Consider the following 25,836-nt stretch of genomic DNA (forward strand, 5'->3'; position numbering starts at 1 on the left):
GTTCTTCGAGACTGGCTTCTTCACCAGGCCCGTGGACACAAACAGACTTTAGACCTCGGGCCGAAGTCTGGCTGGCCTCTCTAAGTATTTTCTTACGGCCCTGACAGGGCACAGACGCAAGTCCTTCGGGTTGTCCGATCGAGGAATTGCTGGTATTGAGAACCCCTCAAACCTGGGATCCCACACGGCCGGATTCTGGGTCTTCGCAACGAAGGATGGCACGAGCCTGAAGGTGAGCTCCCGCCAACCCTTTGAGTGAGAGACCTCGTAGGACAGTCCAAGTATCTCCCCTACTCGTTTCGCCGAAGCTAATGCCAATAGGAAAACCGTCTTGAGGGTGAGATCCTTGTCCACGATGTCCTTTAGGGGTTCGAAGGGAGGCTCTGACAACATCTTCAGGACCCTGCCCACGTCCCACTGTGGCACCCGAACGACTTGCGGGGGACACGATTGCTCGAAGCTCTTAATGAGCATCGATAGATGTCTGGAGGTTCCCAGGTCGATGCCCTTCAGGAGGAAGACTTGACCCAGAGCAGTCCATACTCCCTTGATGGCCGGGATGGACATGTTGACCACGTCCCTGAGATAAACCAAGAAGTCCACTATCTCCGGGATGGAGGCCCGCAGGAGCCTGATGTTCTTAGAGGCGCACCACTTAGTAAAGGTGCCCATTTTGCTTGGTAGACTGCTGCCGATGATCGTCTCAGGTAGCCTGACATCCTCGCTGCCGTCCCCGACGAATAGCCTTCTTTCCTCAGGAGACGCTCGATAACCTCCACGCGTGAAGACGGAGGGACCGAGGGTTCTCGTGAAGCCTTTGGAAAAGTGGTTGCAGGAGGAGGTCTGGCCTGTCTGGAAGGGGCCAAGGAGAAAGTCGTGCCAGTTCTTTTCTCTCCGGCCACCAGGGCGCTACCAAAGTCATCCACAGGTTGTCCGCCCTCCTTACTCTGTTGAGGAACTGTCTGAGCATCCCGAAGGGGGGGAAGGCGTAAACGTGAAGGTTGTCCCAGGGATGTTGGAAGGCGTCCTCGAACGCCGCTCTTGGGTCTGGCACAGGAGAACAAAACACGGGGCGCTGTGCGTTCAACCTCGTTGCGAAGAGGTCCATCACCAGCGACCCCCATTTTAGAATGATGGTTTTGGCTACTTCTGGGTACAGGGACCATTCGGAACCCACTACTTGTCCCATCCTGCTGAGGCCGTCGGCCAGGACATTCCTCTTTCCTGGAATGAACCTTGCTGAAATCTTGATCTGTTCTACTTCAGCCCATTCCAGAAGTTCCAACGTGAGGACGCACAACTCCTTCGATCTTAGTCCTCCTTGTTTCTTTATGTAAGGGCCGGATTAAGCTGGTGGGAGGCCTGGGGCCAACTCTGGTGGGAAGCCTGGGGCCAACTCTGGTGGGAGGCACCCTTTCCAACTCCCATTACATACGCCACAAACTATAGTCTAATCAATATAATGGCCAAAATAGAGCAATACTAATTAGGTTGGTTTTATTTAGGAACACCACAATGGGACTATTCTTACGATTATGAATATGCTTAGATTTAAAATAAAATACAAAGGGACTATTCTTCGAATTATGAAAATGCATAAATTCAAAATAAAATACAATGGGACTATTCTTCCGATTATCACTATACATAAATTCAAAATAAAATACAATAAGACTATTCTTACGATTATGAATATGCATAAATTCAAAATAAAATTCAATGAGACTATTCTTCCGATTATGAATACTGTATTCATAAATTCAAAACAAAATACAACGGGACTATTCTTCCAATTATGAATACAGTATGCCTAAATTCTTCCGATTATCACTATGCATAAATTCAAAATAAAATACAATGGGACTATTCTTCCGAATATCACTATGCATAAATTCAAAATAAAATACAATGGGACTATTCTTCCGATTATGAATATACATAAATTCAAAATAAAATACAAATGGGACTATTCTTCCGATTATGAAAATGCATAAATTCCAAATAAAATACAACGGGACTATTCTTTCGATTATCAGTATGCATAAATTCAAAATAAAATACAACGGGACTATTCTTCCAATTATGAATATTCATAAATTCAAAACAAAATACAACGGGACTATTCTTCCAATTATGAATATGCCTAAATTCTTCCGATTATCACAATGCATAAATTCAAAATAAAATACAATGGGACTATTCTTTCAATTATGAATATGCCTAAATTAAAAATAAAATACAATGGGACTATTCTTCCGATTATGAATATGCATAAATTCAAAATAAAATACAACGGGACTATTCTTTCAATTATCAGTATGCATAAATTCAAAATAAAATACAACAGGACTATTCTTCCAATTATGAATATGCCTAAATTCAAAATAAAATACAATGGGACTATTCATCCGATTATCAATATGCATAAATTCAAAATAAAATACATTGGGACTATTCTTACGATCATCAATATGTATAAATTCAAAATAAAATACAACGGGACTATTCTTCCCATTATGAATATGCATCAATTCAAAATAAAATACAATGGGACTTTTCTTACGATTATCAATATGCCTAAATTCAAAATTAAATACAATGGGACTATTCTTTTGATTAATTATCAATATGCATAAGGTCAAAACAAAATAAGCATAAGTTGTTCTTACTATATCTTTTTTTTTTACACATACAATTACAGTTATTCATATGAATATAATAATGTAACTATCACATAAGATAATAGCTCATTCTTTCATATGGAGTTACATGTAAAGTCAGGATTACTTTCTTGACCCTTTTCTTGATTTTTTCATTGCAAATTCACTGATGACCTCGGAGTCCAGTCCACACATGATGTCTGACTCGAGGCTCATCGTAGTCAGATTTACAAGACGTTTCTGTGTCATAGATGTCCGTAACCTGTTTTCAATTAACTTTAGCTTTGAGAAAGAGAGCTCCCCACTGCAGTTAGTCACCATTAGGACAAGGTATATTCGTAGAGCTATCTCTATGTTTGGGAAAGTGTCCTGCACACCCTCGTCCAATACAAGTCTATACAGGAAAAGCTCAGTGCTGATATCTGTTGGCTCCTTATCTGTGAATATATTAGAAAATCCGACAAACTGGCACAGTTCCTCCTTAAATGTTATATCAAAGTCATCTGGATATGATATGATGAGTTACTCTGCTGAGTTGCAAAGTTCATCTGAAGAAAGCCTTTGCAGATGTCTAAAAAAAACTAAATTTACTTGATATCTGTTTGTATGCTTCCAGACATTGACCGATAGAAGATGTAAACTGATCAATGATAGGCAAGAAAGTTTGTGTTCTGTATTTTTCAGAAGGGCTAAGTTGTACTTCTTCTGCATGCCCGTAATCCAGTGGGTTATGACACACATTGTGCCGCTTCTGCCGAGATTCTATAGCCTTATAAGTTGATCCAGACTAAGACAGCTGTTCACCTTCTTTTTCATAAGTGTGGAAGGAGTCACGCTTTGATGCAATATATTTCTTCAAGCAAGTCAGTGATGCCACAGCAGTATTTAGATCAAGTTTTGCGTATTGTAGAATTTTATTAGTTGCATCTGTTCTTTGCAGATTATCATTCCAGAAGGTGGTGTAAATTCCTGTTTCAAGCTGATTCATCTGTTTTAACAGTCCTTCAGCTTCACAGCGTACACACCTTTTTTCTTCAATGTCATCGACAATATGTTTGAGCACCTCCTTAATCTGCTCATAATTATGCTTAAGAGCTCTAGTTGCATCAGCTCTGCAGGACCAGCGCGTTGTTGTGACACATTTGAGGGTCAATGATGAATCACTTTTTTTTTAAAGCCTCATCCAGAAGTTGATACCGATGGGTTGAAATTGTAAAGAAGACAAACAGCTTTTCAAGGAAGTCAAAGAAATGTACAGCACTTGAGCAGCATTCTACAGCATTTTTACCAACCAGGTTAAGAGAATGTGCTGTACAAGGAATCCAGGATGCAAGATTGTTCTTCTCTCTCACTTTGGTTGAAGACCATTGTACCTACCACTCATTGCTGATGCATTGTCATAACTTTGACCAAGGCAGTTTCCAAGGGCCAGGTGAAGTGTGTTCAAAAATTCCATCAAAGCATTGAACATATCTTCAGCACCATGCCCCTTGTTTGCCATAAAGGTTACAAAGCGTTCCACAGGGCTATCTTTCTCCATGTACCTCAATAAAAGGGTCAGTTGATCAACATGGGCTGCATCAGGTGTAAAGTCCAAAGAGATTGAGTAGTATTTTGACTTCTTAACTCTGGAAATAATTTCTCTGAGGAGTTGTTCACCCATTATGCTGATAACCTCTTCCAATATTGTAGTTGACAAATAGTTTGCGTGATCCTTTCCACGATTAGCTTCAGTTTTGATATGCTGAGCGAGAAAGTCATCATACTGAGCAATAAGTTCAAGAATACCTAGAAAGTTTCCATTTCTAGGTGAACCAACCAACTCGTTGTCTCCTTGAAATGCTAAGCCCCGCTCAGCAATGAAGTGAATAACACCAATTACTCGTTTCAAAACCGATCTCCAATACTGTTCAAGGTGTTCAATCTGGTGTGTCAGTTCTATATCCACACGTCCAATTGCTTTTAGCCTCCTATTGTAAGCAACTGTAGCCTTTATATGTCCCGCTGACTGCTCATGAGTTCTTAGATGTTCGTGTGAATGCTTCCAATCACAGAATCCAGTGGATGAGAGCAGAGAAGACTCAGATTTTTCCATTACTAAGCTCATCAGTCTGCATGTAAAACAATAAACACATCCCTGTGAGGGAGAGAAGCATAACCAGTTTCTTATTATGACTTCCCCATTACGATTTTGACGGCGGAAGAGCCCAAGTGTACACATTCTTGGATTTCCATCCTATCTAGTTTGCTGCTTGGAATGTGTTGAGAACAATCTTTCATCACAGTGCTTAACTGTTGATACTCCCCTTTTCAGTCAGTATTCACGCATCTGCTCCGAAATAATGGATGGCCAAAGTCCAATGTCATTGCCCCCTGGTGGGCCCTCAACTTCAGCTTCTGAAAGAGGTGTGTCACTATCAGCCTCCATTTCTTTATCTTCTCCAGATGGATTTATTACTATTTCTGCCTTTTCCTTGTCAGGATCAGTGGCTTGATTAACCATTTTCACAGCTTGATCAGGTTCTGTAAACTCATTACTCTTTCCTGACATTTGTCTTGGTGGATGTTGAACAGTGAAAAACTGGTCCAATTTTTTAATGTTTCCCATTTCTTCTTCTGATTTTGTTATGGCTTCCTTTGCTTTACGTCTTTTTGACGCCTCAGACTCCAAATTTATTTTGCGGTGCGTATGTCTGTCTCCTTGTCGATTGTCCATGGCTCTATATGTTAGTAAATCGTAATCTGAAAAATACACAAAATGACCACACTCACCAAAAAATTTAGAATTTAACCAAACTAACAAAAAACTTCCGAAAGTTCCAGTAATATATTGATTACCTATTGCCTATACCAGTAATAATAATAAAGGAAAAGAAAACTTTCATAATTTCTCAACATTTAGTAAATATCCTAATTCGTTTGTCTCTCTCCCCTCATCTTTCCTTCAAGCTCCTTGACCCTTATGACCTCCTGGCTAGTAACAGGTTTGGAATGCCTGATTAAATTAAAATGTGACTAAATAGTGAATGACTCTAAAAAACTGTAAGAAGAAAAAATAAAATACGAAAAGGAACACACACTCGCCTCCCACCTCAATAATTGGTGCATCAATACGCAAAAAAACACTGAATATACTATCGAGTCTCAAGACCATGGATTTTCCCCTTGCTTTACATAAATATGAACCAAAACAAATGTTTTTGGGGATGGAAAACTATTTTACCAATTTGATTCATCACAATACAACATATTTCGGTACTCAGTACCTCACCAACGAATGCCTGGCTTATTCATGAACATGGGAAACTATTGATAAGAGGCCTGGAATTACATTAAATACGTCAAACGACAACAAAACTCACGCCAAAACTCAGCCGTGATGGATCACAATACGCTCAAAGTGCCACTAACATCCAGGGTTGCCAGATGGTCATTACGGTTTGTTGCATATCTCTCTCTCTCTCTCCCTCTCCCTCTCTCTCTCTCTCTCTCTCTCTCTCTCTCTCTCTCTCTCTCTCTCTCTCTCTCTCTCTCTCTCTCTCTCTCTCTCTCTCAAGTCTGGAAATGTGGATAAAATTCTTGCTGAATTCCAAAAAAATCTGGAAATTTCATTAAAGGGTTCGGAAATCTGGATAAAACTCCAAAAATCTGGAAAAATCCAAATTTCTCTAGCAATCTGGCAACACTGCACAGCTGGACCAACTTCCCCTTATTGTCGCAAGAGAAAATGGACCAAATTGCATGGAAAACCTGCAGGCACTTGACTGCATGGTACTGACACTCGTTTAGTAGGGACTACGATACTAAGCTTCTTAAATCAAAATTTATTGTTTATATTGGTGGGAGGCCCCCTCTTGGTGGGTGACCCGGGACCCTGGCCCCCTGCCCACCCCACCCCCTTCATCCGGCCCTAGCACTAGTGACACTAGACATAATAATCACAAGAGGTTAAACAAAAGCACAGAGCAGTACAATGGTAATCCAGGGTGGAGAAGTGTAGTCTCATAGATAGGAAGGGAAAACCTCTTAAATGTATGGTGACCAGGAGATGAATGGAGCTTGCATAATAAGAGTAAGTAATGCTACTCAGCAATAAAGTTGCTAAGTAACCTATCATAGTTGCAAATTGAACCCTATTTTCTTTTTTATTGCCTGGTCGTAGAAAATTGACTTACGAGTAAGTCATTTATATGACTCAAACGTTTGTATTTGAGTAGGAATAAATATATTTTTACAAGGGTTCTAAAAGAGTTTTTATCCTGAATTCCATAAAGAACAGCCTTGGAAAATCACAAATTTCAAGTAATTTGTATTTTTCCTAACAGTACTTACCTCGAATTACTTTCTTAGGAGTATCTGGGATCTCCTCTTTATCCGACCAAGAATTTTGCGTAGTTCCCCCATCTCCGTTTCCCTTGTTGGGTCGCCCCGTGGTGGATGGATGCTCGCCCTGAGGCGACCCTGGGTCAGCTCACGAGTGTGTGCTGCTAGGTCTGACTCGTCAGTAAGAATATGTGAAAATACCATTCGAACTCCGGTAAGGCACCCGGGGCAGGATGGGCAGGCAGTAACCCGAAAGTAGTTCGAGGTAAGTACTGTTAGGAAAAATACAAATTACTTAAAATTTGTGATTTGTTCCAACACAGAGTACTTACCTCGAACTACTTTCTTAGGAGACTTACACTTTGGGAGGCGGGGGTGGACTTACAGGCCAGACGACCCGCCATACCGGTACATGATACGGGACCTAGATAGGAGGCTAGGTCCAGGGTAGGAGAGTCGGGTGAAGCGCGCAAAAGCCTACTTGATTGAAGTCACCTTTAATCCGGACATGGTCTTCTACAACATCCATCTCTCACATGGGAGGAGGGAAAAGAAGGGGACAACAACGGTAGCAAGGAAAAGGGGGGGGAGTAAGGCGGAAACTTGTGTTGCTTGCAATTACTCCCCTCAGTCTACCCCAGGGATTTAGACTGGTCTGATGGAGAAGGAGTCTAGGGACTTCCTCGTAGAGTCTTTCAGGTAGTGGACCGTAAAGGTGGACTGCCTGGACCATGTGCCCGCCCTCATGATTTGACCTACTGCCATGTTCTTGTCGAATTCAAAGGAGGTGCTAAGCCCCCTAATGTCACAGGGTCGTGTCTTGCCAGGGACTGCCGACTCCTCACTGTCATAAGCCCTTTTATGATTTGTCGAAGCCAGAAGGAGACTGTGTACTTAGACACCGCTTTCTACACTGGTCCTGAGGAAACAAACAGACTTTTGATGCCCGGCCGAAGTCTGGCCGTCCTGTTAAGGTACTTCCTGATAGTACTAACTGGGCACAGGAACAAGTCTTCCGGGTTGTCTGAGTGAGGGACCGCCGGGATCGAGAAACCTTCAAACCTTAGGTCTACGATGGCTGGGTTCTGTGGTTTGGCCACACAACCAGGCAGAAACTTAAAGGCCAGGTCCTTCCACCCTTTTGAGTGTGAGACCTCAAACGACAAGTCGTGGAGCTCATTCACCCTCTTGGCTGAGGCCAGAGCTAGCAGGAACACTGCCTTGAGGGTGAGGTCTTTATCCAGGATAATTTTGAGAGGTTCGAAGGGTGGCCTAGACAAAACCTTAAGAACCTTAGCCACGTCCCATTGCAGGACCCAAGAGGCGCGGGGGAACAAGATTGCTCGATACTCCTGATGAGCTAGGAAAACTGACAAGAGGCCCCCCTGGTCAATGCCTCTGAGTAGAAATACTTATCCCAGTGCTGCTCGGACCCCTTTGATGGCTGGAATGGAAACCCCTAGGTAGTCCCTTAGGTAGACCAGGAAGTCTGCAGTCCTGTGGACCGATGCATCCAAGGGCCTCAGGTTCTGAGCCGCATACCACTTAGCAAATGTGGCTTTCTTGGCCTGGTAAACCATGACCGAGGATTTCCTAAGATAACCGGTCAACCTCAAGGCTGTCCTCTTTGAGTATCCTTCCTTCCTTAATAAACGCCCGATAACCTCTACGCTTGTAGCTGAAGGCACTGGGGGTTCTCGTGAAACCTTTGGAAGTGGGGCTGGTGTAGCAGATCTTCTCTTATCGGCAGAGGCCACGGAGGAAGGATAGCCAGGGCTTGTAGGTCTGCGAACCACCCCTCTTCAGCCACCAGGGCACTACCAAAGTCAACCTTGTATCTCTTGACTGCCTGATCCTGTTGAGAACCTGCCTGAGAATCCTGAAAGGAGGAAAGGCATATACGTCGAATCCATCCCCAGAGTGTTGGAAGACATCTTCGAACACTGCTGCTGGGTCTGGCAACGGGGAATAGAACAGGGGGAGCTGTGCGTTGAGCCCTGTGGCGAAAAGGTGTATCACTGGTGAGCTCCACCTCTGGAGGACCTTCTGGGCTACCTGTGGGTGTAAGGACCACTCTGACCCCACTACTTGCCCTGTCCTGCCGAGGCCGTCGGCTAGAACGTTCTTTTTTCCCGGAATAAACCTGGCTGAGAGGCTGATGTGTTCCTTTTCGACCCATTCCAGTATTTGAGACGTGAGGTTGCACAACTCCCTTGATCTTAATCCTCCTTGCTTCTTTATGTATGCCACCACGGTGGCGTTGTCGCACCTGAGTGCTACCGTGTTTCCCCAGAGACAATGAGCGAACCTTGCGAGGTCCTTTTAGCCTGCTAGTAGCTCGAGCATGTTTATGTGAAGGGTCTTCTCCTCCGGAGACCACTTCCTCTCTGCTGTTTCCCCAAGCAGATGGGCTCCCCGCCCCTCCTTTGATGCGTCTGTGAAGAGCAACACCTCTGGAGGAACGGATGCGAATGGTACCCCCTTTAAGGATGTTCGCCCTGTCGGATCACCAGGGGAGCATGTTCCTGGAGTCCGGAGACATCCTGACTAGTTCTCGAGGAAGGGCTCCCGGTGCCCAACGGTCTTTCAGGTTCTATTGGACTGGTCTCAGCTTGAGCCTCCCCTAAGGAACCAACTTCTCCGAGACCAGGTGGACCACGAGCCTCTGCCAGTCCTCGGCTCTCATTAGCGCACCTATCAGGAATGGTTGAATAACTTGATGAAGTTCGACGGGAGCATTGATGAGGGTGCCGGGGGCGTGCGTAGAGCCTTTCTAGAAGCGAACTAGCCCAAGAATTCCTCCTCCTGACGCATGGGTGATCTGAAGGTCGTCCTCGGTGCCGTCCATACAATGGAGTTGGGGTCTGAAGATCCTGTGGGCTGCCTCTCCTTGTCCATAACACCCCCGGACACCGCTGAACATGTAAGGCACTGCCAAGATGGAGGGGAAGGAGCCGTTCCTGACTTCCCCCCACACCGGGTCTTCATTCGAGACAGGTCCTGCGGGAACCAGAACCTCGTCTACAGCTCACACTCCCGCCCCACTAGCAGACCCCCAAACGCCTGCATAGGCACAATACACCCTAAATCATCAACATCAGACTCATGGGGAACGGCAATGGGCCGTTTCCCCTAAACAGACTTACCTTGTCCCCTACTCTGGGTAGGGGAAGGGGAAGGAGACACTCTCTCCGACGGAGCTGAAGGAGACGTCAAAGGCTTACCGGTCTTAGGCCCGGGACAGCGACGCTGGGATTCCATAAGGAAAGCACTGAAACACCAAACAACACCTGTAACACAGTGAAAGAATGTGAATGGTAAGGCACAAAGGGATGGGGAAGCACAAAGGAAACACGTGGTAGCACAAAGGCGGGTCGAACGGGATGTGAGAGAGCGGCGAGATGTTATCTACGCCACGACCAGATGCTTACTGATGAGTCAGACCTAGCAGCACACTCTCGTGAGCTGACCCAGGGTCACCTCAGGGCGAGTATCCATCCACTACGGGGCGACCCAACAAGGGAAACGGAGATAGGGGGAACTACACAAAATTCTTGGTCGGATAGGGAGAAGATCCCAGATACTCCCAAGAAAGTAGTTTGAGGTAAGTACTCCGTGTTGGAAAAATCTATAATTACATTTTCCATAGGGTGGCAACATCTATTATGATAGCTATATTGAAACAACTAACTATCAGAACTGATTTTCTCAATTATCAGGTTCCATGTACTTTTAGCTTTATAATTTGCATAGGTCAACAAAATCATCATCTTTGAGAGTAAAACTGAAGCAGATAAAAATAGAAAAATTTGAGCTCAGACACCAAAATGAATATTAAAGTAGATGGCTGATACCAATACACCTAATTTTCAAAAGAATGGCCGAAAGAATGTTTGGTACAGCCTACTGTGTGCAATTCAAACTTCAGTGTAATTTACATTTTTAAGGAGCACAAGCTTATGATGACATTATGGGATTACCTAGAATTCTAAATTATCTAAATATTCTTAAAACTAATAACAAAATATGAGGGAATTCATAGATTACAGTTAGGCAAATGAAAAGGGAGAGTCCATATCCTTGCATAAAAGGTTGCACATTCAGCATAAAGGGCAGCTATAGTGCTCAACTACAATAAAAAAAAAAATTATGCAATATACAGGTATAAACAAAATCCCAGCCATCACAGAGACTAAGCAGTCTGGATAATAGAATTAACCTTGGTTTCCTAAATCAAAGTAGGCATGAAACAAAATTATACCAACTTACTTGAAAGGCAACTTTCCTAAAAGTTTCTGGCCAAAGAAGACCATTCTTGCAACCCAAAAGAAGAGTATGTCATGTCCAGTCTCTAACAGAGTGTTGGGATAAAAGAGTTCCATATCTCTTGTCTGGAAAAAAAGGTATAGTTCAATACAATAACAAATGTTCCATGATTGGGATAACTGTAATACCAAATTGCCCAAATATGCAATAGACAAAAAAAACTACATAGAGCAATAATGAAAATGGATGGCATGAAAACCAATAAAAAGCTACATATTAGCAATTCTGGGTGATAAGAGTTTTAAATTAGGTATGGTGGTATTTTAAGATATGTTAGTTGACAATAGCACCATCAATGCTTCAGTAACATTATTAAATTTTCCTTCCCATAAAAGAAAGTGACAATAACACTTAAAGGGATTTCTATTACCATAAACCATTGCCAAGACATTATCTAATATTAATGAATCTAGAAAAGGGAAATTTACATGGAAATTAATACTATCTCCGAAGAAAACATTTATCAACAATATCCATGGGGGGAGAGAGAGAGAGAGAGAGAGAGAGAGAGAGAGAGAGAGAGAGAGAGAGAGAGAGAGAGAGAGAGAGAGAGAGAGAGAGAGAGTTACAAGGATTTTGCATGTCTCAAAGAGTTTTTAGTCCATCCATGGAGACTCCATTTGCTCTTTGGTAAAGCTATTTAGTTCAAGCCTTTAAAGAGTTCTTATGATCTTGTCTAACTTATTCTTGAACTTGTTTCCCATGTTACAGTTTACTACATCTGCTGGAATTCTGTTCCAAGTATTTGATATTTTGTATTCAAAGAGATTGCCACATTGAGTGGTGTTGTAGCTTTTCAATTCCAGTTTGTATCCATTACGTCTGGACTCATTTGTGCAAAGCGTTAATAGATTGTTGCAAACTATATTTGTTAATCCTTTAAGAATTTTTAATGCCTCTGTAACTGTCTCTTTAGTCGTCAAAATTCTAGACCAAATAAGTTCAAATGTTCCATCCTCTGATTACAGTATATCCAAATTGCCTTAGTGTTGGAACTACTTTGGTGGCCCTAGCTTGTACGGCTTCCAGTCTATCTATATCCTTCTGAATACTTGGAGCCCTGAATTGGACTCCGTATTCTAGATAGGTTCTTACTTGTGATGTGTACGGCTGTAGTACAGTGTCTTTGTTTATGTATTTCAATTATCTCTTCTGTAATCTATTAGTTTCTTTTCAGCTTTTATGCTCTGTTTAGTGAACTTCAAATCCTTGCTGATAATAATACCAATATATTCCTCCTGGTCCAAACTTTCTATTTCAATACCCAGCAGTGAGTAATTTGATTGTGGGTTACTATAACCTAAGTGCATAACTTTACATTCCCACAGTTGAAAGGCATTTGCTATTTTCTGGACCATTCTCCTAGCTTCATTAAATCTTCTCTTAGGGTCAGTGGCCACTTTCCTCTTGGTAAGGGTAGAAGAGACACTTTAGCTATGGTAAGCAGCTCTTCTAGGAGAAGGACTCTCCGCAATCAAACCATTGTTCTCTAGTCTTGGGTAGTGCCATAACCTCTATACCATGGTCTTCCACTGTCTTGGATTAGAGTTCTCTTGCTTAAGGGTACACTCGGGCACACTATTCTATCTTATTTCTCTTCTTGTTTTGTTAAAGTTTTTATAGTTTATATAGGAAATATTTATTTTAATGCTACTATTCTTAAAACAATTTATTTTTTTCCTTGTTTCCTTTCCTCACTGGGCTGTTTTCCCTGTTGGAGACCCTGGGCTCATGCCATCCTGCTTTTCCAACTAGGGTTGCAGCTTAGCAACTAATAATAATAATAATAATAATAATAATAATAATAATAAAGCATCCCATGCTTTTATCTTTCTCTGGTATAATTGGAAGGTTTTATCAGAAAAGATATACAAGAAGGACTCTTTTCACCGGCCGCCCCAGGTCGACCCAGAAATAATAATTAGGGCTTCTACATCTTCTGGGCTTACAAAATTTATGCCTAGTTTAGTATTGTCGGCAAATTTGGCCATTCTACTAGTTAATCCTAAATCCTAGATCAGAAATAGCAGTGGGCCAAGACCGGATCCTTGAGACACTCCGCTTGTAAAAAAGCTGCCCACTCTGAAGCTTCTCCACTGATTATCAACTCTTTGTTTACTGTTTGTTAGCCAATCTTCAATTCATTCAGCTGGCTCATCAATGATACATAGTGCTCTAATTTTGACCACTAATTTTTCCTAAGGAACTTTGTCAAAAGCCTTTGGAAAGTCTAGGTATATGATGTCTATTTCCCTGCTTTTGGCACAAATGTTAAACATGTGGAAAATCTCAAAAAGATTTGTCACATAATCTCTTTTGTCTAAAACCATGTAGGCTGTCTAGAAGATTTTCTGTATATGTTCTACTATAATTGATTCAAAAATTTTGCAAGGCACTGAAGTTAGAGACAGGTCTGTAGTTACTAGCTTGTTCTATTGGTCCTTTTTTTGTAGAGTGGAGGAACATTGCCTAGTTTCTATCCTTGTGGTGCCTTTCTTTCATTGGCTGTTTTTCAGAACATTTTATAAAAGTGTGGGGTTATCTCTTTTTCTAGTTCTATAATCTCTCTTGGATGCATATCATCTGGGCCTGGTGCCTTGGACTTACCAAGTCCTTTTATTTTTCTTTCGACATCATCCATTGTAAAAACGATTCTATATAATGGTTGTGACCCTTCATAATTGATAGCTGTTTCAGGGAGGGTCGTTGATTCTTCCCTGGTGAATACAGTTGTGAAATATGCATTCATCAGTTTGGCTTTTTCAAAATCATGTTATAAGATTACCCTCTGAGTCTCTTAATGGGTTAATGTTGTTTTTTATAGCCTTTCTATTGTTTACATATGAAAAAAATTCTTTTGAGTTTTCTTTACTAGCTGAAGCCATTCTTTTCTTTGATCTTGGCCTTTCTAACTAGTTTACCTATGAACCCACTGATTTACGTTCCTGTCTCGGCTTCTTATTGCATTGGCTATTTCCTTGTTGAACCACTTAGGTTTTGGAGTTCCTTTGGTAAAACTTTTCTATGCGGTATACATTTAGCCATTTTTTCTCTATACATTTCTACAAAGGAGTCCCATTGTGTATCTAGTTCCCCATTTTATCATACTCCAAATTCTTGGTGTATTCCTTCAGTTTTATCCAGTTACTCCATCTGTAGTCTAACTTTCATAATTTTCCTTTCTTTTAAATGAGGAATGTTTACCTGAAACCTAACTATCCTGTGGTCACTTTTGCCAATATTTTTGCCTACTGGAAAACTGTACACTAAATTTTCTTTTGTTGTTAGCACAATATTTAGTATGTTGTTTCCCCTGGTTGGTTTATCAACCCACTGATGGATGAATTCATTGTTCACAAAGTTTAGTAGCCTAAGTCCTTCTGTGTTTGATGTAGAATTCATAGTGTCCCAGTTTACTGCTACATTAAAGTCTCCCATTAGGACAGCTAGCTTATTGTTAACTTTTTGACCAAATTGTCTATACAGCTCTTCGTCCTGGTCTTGTGTTTGATGGGGTGGCATGTATAATACGAGTATGAACATGTTTTATTCTATGGCGTTAATATTTGCACCTGTCAATTCACATTCAGGTTCTAATTTAATTTCTATAGAGTTTAAAGTAATTTCTGGCATAGAACATTACTCTTTCACCTTTTTTGTTAAGGTGATCCTTCTTGAAAAGCTTAAAATCTAGGCTTTTGTATTCTTCAATAAAATACTTTTTTTTTTTTTCTGGAATCCAGGTCTCTGTAATGTCTACGACATCCACTGTAGTTCCTCATTAGCTATTACTGCCCTTAAGTTTTCAATAGTTTCGAACTGACAGAGCCTTGAATTGTGTCACTCTGAGGAAATTTTCAATCTTTTTTCTCTTCCTCTGTGGCTTTGGTAGTTCCTCTGATTTACTAGTAATTTTATTTTACTTTTATCTGCATTACCCAAGTTTTCTGCCAAATTTCCTCTATTTGCTGTTGGGAGGATTTCTTACTCTTGGTCTACTATATTTAAGTAATTGTACAGGCAAAGATTAAGCTGGTTGCCTTCTTTACTAAAGAGTATTCCGTCTCTTCTGTATAATTTTCTCTTGCCTCAAGTATCCCAAAGCTCTATAAATTCAACTTTCTTTTTCTGGCATGTGGACTTAGCCTTCCATTTATCCCTATGACCTTACTAAGGGTGAAGTGGCTGTCACTGTGTCTTGGGAAATTACCTGTAACTATAGTATTATTGGTCTTGTCTCTAGTCGTTTCAACAGTTTTTTTTCTAGCTGTTTAACCACAGATCTGTTTGGCCAGCAGTCTCTTTTCTTAGGAGTAGGTCATTTCCAGTTGTCTGAACAATAATAGTAGTCTTCCTGTTATCTGTTATAGTTTTACTAACCACTTCTTACATCTTCAGTGCGTTGGAACCTGGATGGATAAGACCCGACCTTTCTCCTCTTTTTGAGGCCGAAGTGCTCCCCTTGGTCATTTACCATAGACTTTTTGATTAAAAACGTCTCATCTTCTTCCTTCTCTGCTAGGGGGGTGAATCTGTTTTTGGCGGTAGTTACATTTCTAGGCTGTTGTTTAGTCTTCTTGACCTTAGCTACCCTTCCTCTAGTGGGTTTTATGAACTGTCTGTTTTTGTTGGTTATTTCCTCTCCAGGTACTGTCCTTGATTTTACCTTATTTTGTATTTCTTGGATAATAATCACATTTTCTACATCATCATCTATAAGTTCTTTGTTCCTTATTTCTAACTGTTGGAACTTTGACATAATCTCTTTCAATTGTTTTCTTAGCTCTTGGTTTTCATTTTTCAATTTTTCTATTTCCTGGTCTTGCTGACAAAACTGGCATAGACTATTATGGTGAAGGTTTGCAGCGTACTCTTCTTTGAAGTCTACGCACCATTTGTTTATTTGGCATTTTGCACATTTGTGCTTCAACTACAGTTTCTCTCATTTTTAATTTCGCTGTGATAATGTCTACTGCGTGTGTTTGGAGATCTCAGGTAATAACTTCTATAATTATCAGCTTTGTGACCACTAGTGTAAGCCACATCTGCTTAATCCTGGGTAACTCCATTTTTTTTGTCCCTAACCTCCCATACGTGCTTCCAAACCAACAGTCAAGTCTCCTCAAAGTTGGGCTATCCCTAACATGCTGCAGCTCCCAACTGAGCAGTACAAGGCAAAAGCCTGTTTTCTCGCCAGGGCTGACAGTGGAGGGCTACCGATTACTGTGATTTCCAGACATCCAAGAACAGTCAGACTCATAGGTATTACAGAGCATTACCAAGGAGCATCAACTGGTTTTTTTAGTTTGCCAGGACTCCAACAAGGCACAATAGCTATGTCAACCTCATGAGCAGTTGAGCCTATTTCGCTAGGGGTTGGTCACATGGAGTGGTCAGCCATTACACGTTAGGAATGTGCTTTGCAGGGCACTAATAGCTCTATTCCATTCTTGCGTCCTGTCACCCTGGGATTCCTCGGGAGAGGTTTCTCGAAAACTGTGAGCGAGTTCCTAGTGTTGTTTATAAAGGTTCCAAAGCCTCTGCTCTGATGCATGAGGTAGCAACCAGCTCCTTAATGTTTATACGGGGATAGGCTAGTTATACATAGCCGTCATATACAAATATGTTTTTTTTTATTTTTTTATTCTTTTTTTAATCAACTTTTTTTATTAAAGCCCGGAGAGATTGAAAGTTGAAAGTTTGGATAGAAGGGTTAAGGAGAAAAACAGAAATATGAAAATGTAGATGAATTAATAATGGTCAAGTCCTAGTGTGAATGCTCAGAGCTGGTCTTAGCGGCAACGTTAAACACACCTGGTTGGTAAAAAACCCCGCTGCCATCGCCCACCCCTTCATCACATCGTGCAAGCTCTCTCATTTCAACGGGGGGGGGGGAGAGAGAGAGAGAGAGAGAGAGAGAGAGAGAGAGAGAGAGAGAGAGAGAGAGAGAGAGAGAGAGAGATTACTGGGATTCCGAGACATCCAAGAAAAGCCAGACTCTTAGGTACTACTGAGTATTACCAAGAAGCAGCAAGTGCATTTTATAGTTGGCCAGGACTCCAACAAGGTACAAAAGCTATGTTAACCTCATGAGCAGTTGAGCCTATTTCGATACGGGTCGGTCACAGGGAGAGGTCAGCAATTACACGTTTGGAATGTGCTCTGTGGGGCACTAATACACTATTCCATTCATGCATCCCCTGTCACCCTGGGATTCCTCTGTCCCCGTTTCTTGAAACCAGTGAGCAAGTTCTTACCATTATTTTTTGAGGTTCCAAAGTCTCTGCTCTGATGCTTGAGTTAGCTGTCAGCTCCTTAATGTTTATATGTGTATAGGCAAATTATAAATAGCCGTCGTACTTAAACTTTTTTTCCCCTTTAATTTTTTTGAAAATTCTTTATTTAAATCAAGAGAGATTGAAAGCTGAGAGTTTAGATAGAGAAGTTGAGAAAGAGAGAAAAAAAGGAATATGAAAATACAGCAGAGTTAATAGTGTACCGGTCCTAGTCTGGATGCTCAGAAATGATCTTAGTGGAAAAGTTAAACCTACCAGGTTGGAAAAACGCCTCCTCGCCGCTATCGCCCACCTCTCCATTGCATCGTGCAAGCACTTTCATTTCAACAAGTGCTGGGCCATTGAGAGAGAGCGAGAGAGAGAGAGAGAGAGAGAGAGAGAGAGAGAGAGAGAGAGAGAGAGAGAGAGAGAGAGAGAGAGATTTTAGTTGATTAGACAAATAAGTTCTTTTGTTCTTCACCCAAGGGGTTACTGCACTGTAACTGCTCAGTGGCCACTTTCCACTTGCTAAGGGTAGAAGAGACTAGATATGGTAAGCAGCTCTTCTAGGAGAAGGACAATCCAAAATCAAACCATTGTTCTCTAGTCTTGGGTAGTGACATAGCCTCTGTACCATGATCTCCCACTATCTTGGGTTAGAGTTCTCTTGCTTGAGGGTAAACTTGGGCACACTATTCTATCTAATTTCTCTTCCTCTTGTTTTGTCAAAGGTTATATAGTTTATATAGGAGATATCTATTTTAATGTTGTTACTCTTCTTGAAATATTTTATTTTTGTTTTTTTCCTTTCCTCACTGGGCTATTTTCCCTGTTGGAGCCCTGGGCTTATAGCATCCTGCTTTTCCAACTAGGGTTGTAGCTTAGCAAGTAATAATAATACAAATAATACTAAAAGTAAAATAATTACAATGGGCTAACTTCAACTCACAAAAACTAAAGACAATACTCTGATGCAATATATCAAAGTACAGTATATATATTAGACATGTAAAGAAAGATTTTCTGTAGAAATTATAGTTGAGGAAATACAGAAAAAATAAGAGAAAATAAATCTTTACGTCCGTTGTGTTTATAGCTATCAGGATTACAAATTGTCATCAGTATTACTGATTTTAAGGAAATTTCCAAAGATCTAAGATTTGCATGTGTAACAGAGTGTACAGTATTCGGTTTATGAAAAGGTAAACCATATTGCACAAAAACTACCTATAAATTTAGAAAAAGAAAAATTCCCAAGCTTTGTAATTAAGAACCGCAAAGCTAAAACCTATAAAATTTTTGTGCATCGGTAATGTGAATGAACCTCCAATAAACTTCTTCATTAAACTCAACACTAAATAAGATATGCAAGAAGTATTTCAAGTAAAACTTTTTAAATTATTATGGTAAATAAAAAATGACAGTTCAAATAATAATCGTTTCTTTTTTAATTAGCTTATTTTGAAAGAATACATGGTAATGTCAATCAACTTATAAACGTAAACACTGGAAAAGATTAATATTCTCTTTATTTCCTAATACAAAAATAATACAGTATGTGAATATTATATGTATTATCAACACGTACAGTTGAGTGGCGCACTAGTTTTATCAAGGTCCAGTTTATTTCAAATATGGAAATTGTGTAATGCACCAAAAAACCATAGTCCAAGTTTATTTTCAGCATTTCCACATTTTCTTTAAGGGAAATAAATTGGTGTTAACACCACGGCTGCCACTTGAATTTGCCTGTGAAGCCGTAACTAGGGTTAAATTCAAGTAAATTAAGCAAAAGGAGCAAGAGGAACATGTTAACTCTGAACTGGCAGGCCCTTGAAAAGACTTGCTATAGAGGGAGTGTACCGAGGCCTCAATTATCTTGAGTGAGGATTGAGAAATTCAGAGAAGCAAGCTGGCCAAACCCAAGAAGAGCAATATATTGCCCCGGGGTAACATGAGTCGTACCTTTACTAACAAGAAAGTTGGAAAAGCTATTAAACTCATTTTTTATATACAGTACTCAGGGCTCCGTATACTTTGTGGCCTAAGGTAGATAAGGGAAAATACAGTAGTACTGTAAGTAGTAGGTTGGCCAGGGCACCAGCTACCCATTGAGATACTACTGCTAGAGTGTTATTGGGTCCTTTGATTGGCCACAGTACTACATTAGATTTCTCTCTCTGGTTATGGCTCATTTTTCCTTTACCTATACATACAACAAATAATCTGGCCTATTCTTTTCACATTCTCCTCAGTCCTCATTCACCTGACAACACTGAGATTACCAAACAATTCTTCTTCACTCAAGAGTTTAACTATTGCACTAGTTGTTCAGTGACTACTTTCCTCATGGTAAGGGTAGAAGAGACTCTTTAGCTATGGTGAGCAGCTCTTATTGTAGGATATTGCTAAATCAAACTATTGTTCTCTAGACTTGGGTGATGCCATAGCCTCTGTACCATGGTCTTCCACTGTCTTGGGGCAGTATGTTTTTGCTTGAGGGTACACTCAGGCACACTCATCATCATCATTTCCTCCTACACCTATTGACGCAAAGGGCCACTGTTAGACTTCACCAGTCGTCTCTATCTTGAGCTTTTAATTCAATACTTCTTCATTCATCTACTTAACTGTTCATAGTCCTCAGCCATGTAGGCCTGAGTCTTCCAACTCTTCTAGTGCCTTGTGGAGCCCAGCTGAATGTTTGGTGAACTAATCTCTTGGGGGCTGCGAAGAGCATGCCCAAACCATCTCCATCTACACCTCATCATGATCTCTTCCACATAGTCAAATCTCTCGATACGAACGAATGTGCTTACGAAATTTTCACTCTGCAAAACGAGATGCGAAGAATTTTACGTCCCATATCACGATAAATGTTTCGAACAACAAAAGGAGGTACGGTGCGAGAGCCCGACCGTGTCCGAGACTGATTTTAAAATTCACGTGCTACCAGCACGTAAACTCGTTACCATCCTCCCGCGCTTCCATTGGTTATCTCCCTACTCGGATGCTAGTTACTATCATGAGATCCTGCTCTCCTATTGGTCAGCATCTACTGTACTGTATCCTATCATGCATCTATGCATTAACTTTCCTATGTCTTCGTTTCGGCAGCGGTATTGTACACATTAACAGTGTTTGTGATTTCACTTTCGTAACAATTGTAGAGCACTGTATTTTATGTGATATTACGTTACATCATTAGCCATGGGTCCAAAGAAAGTCGCTGATTTCAAGAGATAAAACAGGATGATGCTGTCCATGGAGATGAAGATGGAAATAATCAAGAAATACAAGGCTGGCACTTGGTTAAGTGAGCTCGCAAAGGAATATGGTTGAAATTCGTCTACGATAGGAACGATCCTGAGGCAGAAGGAAACTATCAAAGCAGCAACAGCTTCTAAGGGCGTGACTGTTTTCTCCAGCAAGAGGAGCCACCTCCATGATGAGAGGAAGAGACTGCTGCTTGTCTAGATAAAGGACAAATAAATGGCTGGAAACACTATCACCTATGCGATAATCTGCCAGAAAGCCAGCGCCATTTTCGGTGATCTTGTGCATGCTCAGGGCGAAACCGACGCAAGAGAAGGGACATCGAAGCAGGAACCCCCAAGGTTCAAGGCTTATCGTGGGTGGTTTAAAAAATTTGAGAGACGCTAAGGCATTCATTCGGTGGTTTGTCATGGGGAGGCTGCAAGCTCGGAGACGAAAACGGACGAAGCCTTTGTTCAGACGTTCAACAAGTTGACTGTCCGGGAAGGCTAAGGTCCAAAGTAAGTCTTCGTCTTCAATTGTGACGAGACTGGGCTTTTATGAAAAAAAAAATGCCTCGTTGAACGTACATCACGGCAAAAGAAAAGAGACTACCTGGGCATATGCCTATGAAGGACAGACTTACCCTTGCACTCTGTGCAAATGCCAGTGGGGATTGCAAAGTGAAACCCCTGCTGGTGAATCTTTCCGATACTCCTCAAGCCTTCAAGACCCACAAAGTCACTAAGGAAAATCTAAACGTGTTGTGGAGGGCTAATGGAAAAGCCTAGGTAACAGAAAATTGTTCATCGAGTGGATAAAAATTTGTTTTGGCCCGACTTTGAAAAGTATTTGGAAGAGAAGCGTCTCCCTATGAAATACCTGCTGGTGCTGGACAATGCCACTGCTCACCCCGCTGCCCTCGAGTAAGATATTGTAGCAGAATATTCCTTCATCAAGGTTCTCTATCTTCCACCGAACACCGCACTTCTCCTCCAGCCCATGGACCAGCAGGCGACTTCAAATCTTAAGAAGTTTTATACAATTGAGAGCACACACCTCACCCTTCGTCAATTTTGGAAGGAGCATTTTGACATTGTCATATGCCTTCAAATCATCGATCAAACTTGGCAGGAGGTTTTGAGGCGTACCTTGAACTCTGCTTGGAAGAATCTGTGGCCTGATGCTGTCTCAACACGAGATTTTGAGGGCTTACACACAGACCAAGCAGAAGACGATTCCGAAAATGGTGACGATCCTGAACCTGTTGCTCAATCTGAAGTTGCCGAGATTGTTACACTCTGGCAGTTCATCGGTTTAGAAGTTGATGAGGCCGACATTGATGAGTTTATCGAGGAGCAAAAAGAGGAACTTACGATGGATGCCCTGAAGGAGTTGGAGACCATGCGAGTGAACGTCGTTCAGGAAGAGTACAGCGGGGGGAGGAGGATGACCCACTGACAATGGCAGAATTAAGGAGGGTCTAGATGGCTACTTTAAAACGGTGGCTCTCGTAGAAGAGGGACACCCAGAAAAAATTCTCACAGGTTGTACGCTTGAGTACTGTAATGAAGTTTGCCCGAGTTATTTCAGGAAGGTTGTACGCTTGAGTACTGTAATGAAGTTTGCCTGAGTTATTTCAGGATAATTCTAAGATGCAGGCAAAAACAAGCTTCTTTGGACGATTATTTTATAAAGAGGCCTTCGGTAGAAGCAGACCAATCGCCAGCTAAAAAATGAAAGAAAAGTGGCAGTAGTGAAAAAAATACGTAGGGTAATTAGATTTAGAAAATGCAGAACCTAAAAAAAAAAAAGAAAATTAGAAAAAGGAAAAAAAAAAAGAAATTTCATTCTAAGTTTATCGTAAAGTTAAGAGTTAATATTTTCTGCCATTTGTAAATGTGTTTCCTAAAATTAAAACATCTATTTTGTAAAGTTAAGTGTTAAAAATTTTCTGCCACTTATTAACGTTTTCCCTCGTTATTCATCCTCCTCTACCGGCCCGCACTTAGCTCTCGGACATCGCCTCACTCCAAAGGTAAGGTTCCACATTTTTGGTTACTTTATTTTAACTCTTTGGTCTAAATAAACACCTCTTTTACGAGTTACAAATGGTTAATTTATTATTACATTATCAAAATACAGTACTTTTCATACATTTAGTACTGTTTAGTGGTGTGTATCTTTTTGATAATTTAATGTGGTGTGTTTTTAGGGTCTGGAAGGAATTAGGCTATTTACATATAAAAGGCGAGTCACAAGATGAAAAAAATCACTTCATGAAAGTCATTTCAGAACCAATTAATTTTGTGTTGTGAGGCATTACTGTATGTAACTCGAGTAATCTCTCTTAATTTCATTTCTAATCCTGTCCAGCCATTTAACTCCCAATATCTTTCTGAGGGCTTTGTTCTCACATCTACTAAAGCTATTGGAGTTTGTTTCATTGTCATACCATGATTCATGTCCATAGAATAACATTGGTCTCACTAAAGTGATATATAGTCTGATTTTTATATGTAATTTCAGGCGATTTGATTTCCAAATTTTACTTAACTTACCCATTGTATGATTTGCTTTTCTCAATCTTTCACTAAGCTCTAATTCTATAATCCCTGTATTGGAAATCATAGTTCCTAAATACTTGAATGATTCTGCCTCATTAATCATTTCCCCTTCCAATGATATTTCACCTTCCGTTGCATACTACGTTCTCATCATCTGTCTTTTTTCTATTTATCTTCAGCCCAACCTCGTGTGATATTTCATGCATTCTGGTAACCAAGCTTTGCAAATCCTGTGGTGTTCTGCTAACTAGGACAGCATCATCAGTATACACTAGGTCTGCTAAAAATCTATTTTTGGGTGAGATAGCCATGTCGTCCTGAAGGAAAGTTCCTTTAAGTAGCTTCCTAGGGTATATTTGACTACAGTGATATTCCCAGAGAATTCAACTTGAGGTCTCCAGAATTCTAACTCCTGGCGCGAATATCCTTAAAGTTTCTCCTTTAAGGATATCGCATAATATCAGCGGACGTATTCTTGACACGCCACATAGCAATCTGCACCCCGCATAGCGTTTATGCTTCGAGGGGAAAAGTGGTAAAATAAAAGAGGAGCCGTTATTAAGTTCCTTTCCTCAGTTACTGTTTAAGTACCCCAATGGCGCTATAATCGTCCATCCAGATGGCGCTATAATCGCTGCTATCTTTATTCCTTGTAGCGTTAAGCCGGTACTTATGGATACAGTATTATTGGGAGGGATCCTGCCAAGGCCTTTCATAGAAAGGAGGGCGGGTCCATCAGAACGACATGGCTATCTCACCCAATAATAGATTTTTCCCTTCGCTCAAAATTCGTTTTTTGGGCTCAGGCCATGTCGTCCTGATGGAAGTTTACCAGAGCATTAATGTATCCGTGGATTTCCCAGTCGTGTCTTAAACCTCAAGACAATATTTCCTTGGTCATGTAGACCTAAGAGACCTATGACATTACCGTTATATGTCATTTCATCTAATCATAGACTATGATAGTGCTTCCTGCCCCCTACAGGGAAGAGTCGAACTAGACTCGGGAAAAAGTCTATAAGTAGCATATATCATATGACCAACCTAGCATTCAAAGGGACATACAGGTCTCACTGTATGTCTTTTAGCCAAAGTTTGTATTTGTAACATGAACACAGGTGCATGAAAGCCACCATAGCATCAGAGGTATAGTAATCCAGACGTATACCACAAGAGGCAATTTTGTATTTTGTATTGAAACAAGTTAGTTCTAGCTAGAAAGGTTTGTTTACATATAGGAACAAAGTTACTACCTTTGTTTGATATTATTATGCAGAATAATAAGGAATAATGAATGCTCACACAAAATTTTATTAACATGTATAGGGCGAAATAAGATGCACAAAACAATTAATCATTTATTGTCAAACAATAAATAAAATTTTCAGCATACATTCATAACAACATAAAAATGCATGTGAAATATAGACAAACAGAATAAATCAGAAATACTTGTTTTACCTGAAAACAAAACATTGCCACTCACATGAAAATTTAATAAATTTTCTTATGTCGTTCTGAGAAGTCTGTCTATTTACACGTGTAAAAAACACATGGCACTTAGTGTTCAGTCTATGTTTTATCACCTTTGTACACAGGAACAGTCCATGATGTCACCATGATGACATTTCACTCACCATGTTGCACTATAAAGTGCCAACAGGTACACCCTATAGAATGATAGTCCCACATAATTCACTGTTCCTCGCAGCACTAAGCGACAGGTTTTAATACACTACCTGCCGCTACCACGAATCGTTTAAGTTCTTGCACTTGCTTCGCATAGTGTTTGAAAAACACTCTGGATTACTTCCATCCAGTAAACGAGCGAAGGCTCTCGAAATCCATGAGCTGGAAGAAATTTAGCGAAGAAGCAATTTTCCTAGGATCATGACCTGCGGGTGTACAGTCAGGATCAGCTTTGCGAATAAAGTAGGTGATCTTCGCCCTTAGTTGTTACAGGGATAAGTTTGAGCCCGATGTTTCACCTTTAAAGAGCTGTCTTCCCCTGAAGTCTGAAGTTCTGCGAAGATAGACCTTTAGACTCTCCACTGGACACAGCGAGACCTCTTCCTTCAGAGGGCAGATTCTCCAGGGACCCCACCTCTTACTGGGTAGCTCATTCTTGGTGAGAAACGTTGGGTCAGGAGAGAGATTTAGCTCTCCCGTTTCAGCAAACTGGATATGGCCTTCTTCCCTAGACAAGGCCACTATCTCACTAACTCTAGCTCCTGAGGCTAGAGCAAACAAGAATATAATTTTTTGAGTCAAATCTTTCAAAGAGCAAGTATCATTGTCCAAACTTGAAGCAAAATGTAGTACATTATCCAAAGACCATGAGATGGGCCTTGGAGGTGCTGCAGGCCTGAGCCTAGCACAGGCCTTAGGGAATTTGTTAAAAATCTCATTAGACAAGTCTATTTGGAAAGC

The 25,836-nt window shown here is 40.9% G+C and overlaps 1 protein-coding gene across 1 annotated transcript in view; it reads right to left on the reverse strand.

The window, feature by feature from the left end:
- LOC137626624 (valine--tRNA ligase-like) overlaps positions 1-25,836 on the reverse strand; it is a 334,847-nt gene that overhangs the window by 217,373 nt on the left and 91,638 nt on the right. The window contains 1 exon segment of the mRNA XM_068357644.1: positions 11,253-11,374. Within this exon segment, the coding sequence (XP_068213745.1) occupies positions 11,253-11,374 (122 nt within the window).

This window comes from Palaemon carinicauda, chromosome 2, assembly GCF_036898095.1.
Source record: "Palaemon carinicauda isolate YSFRI2023 chromosome 2, ASM3689809v2, whole genome shotgun sequence".
Lineage (NCBI taxonomy): Eukaryota > Metazoa > Arthropoda > Malacostraca > Decapoda > Palaemonidae > Palaemon > Palaemon carinicauda.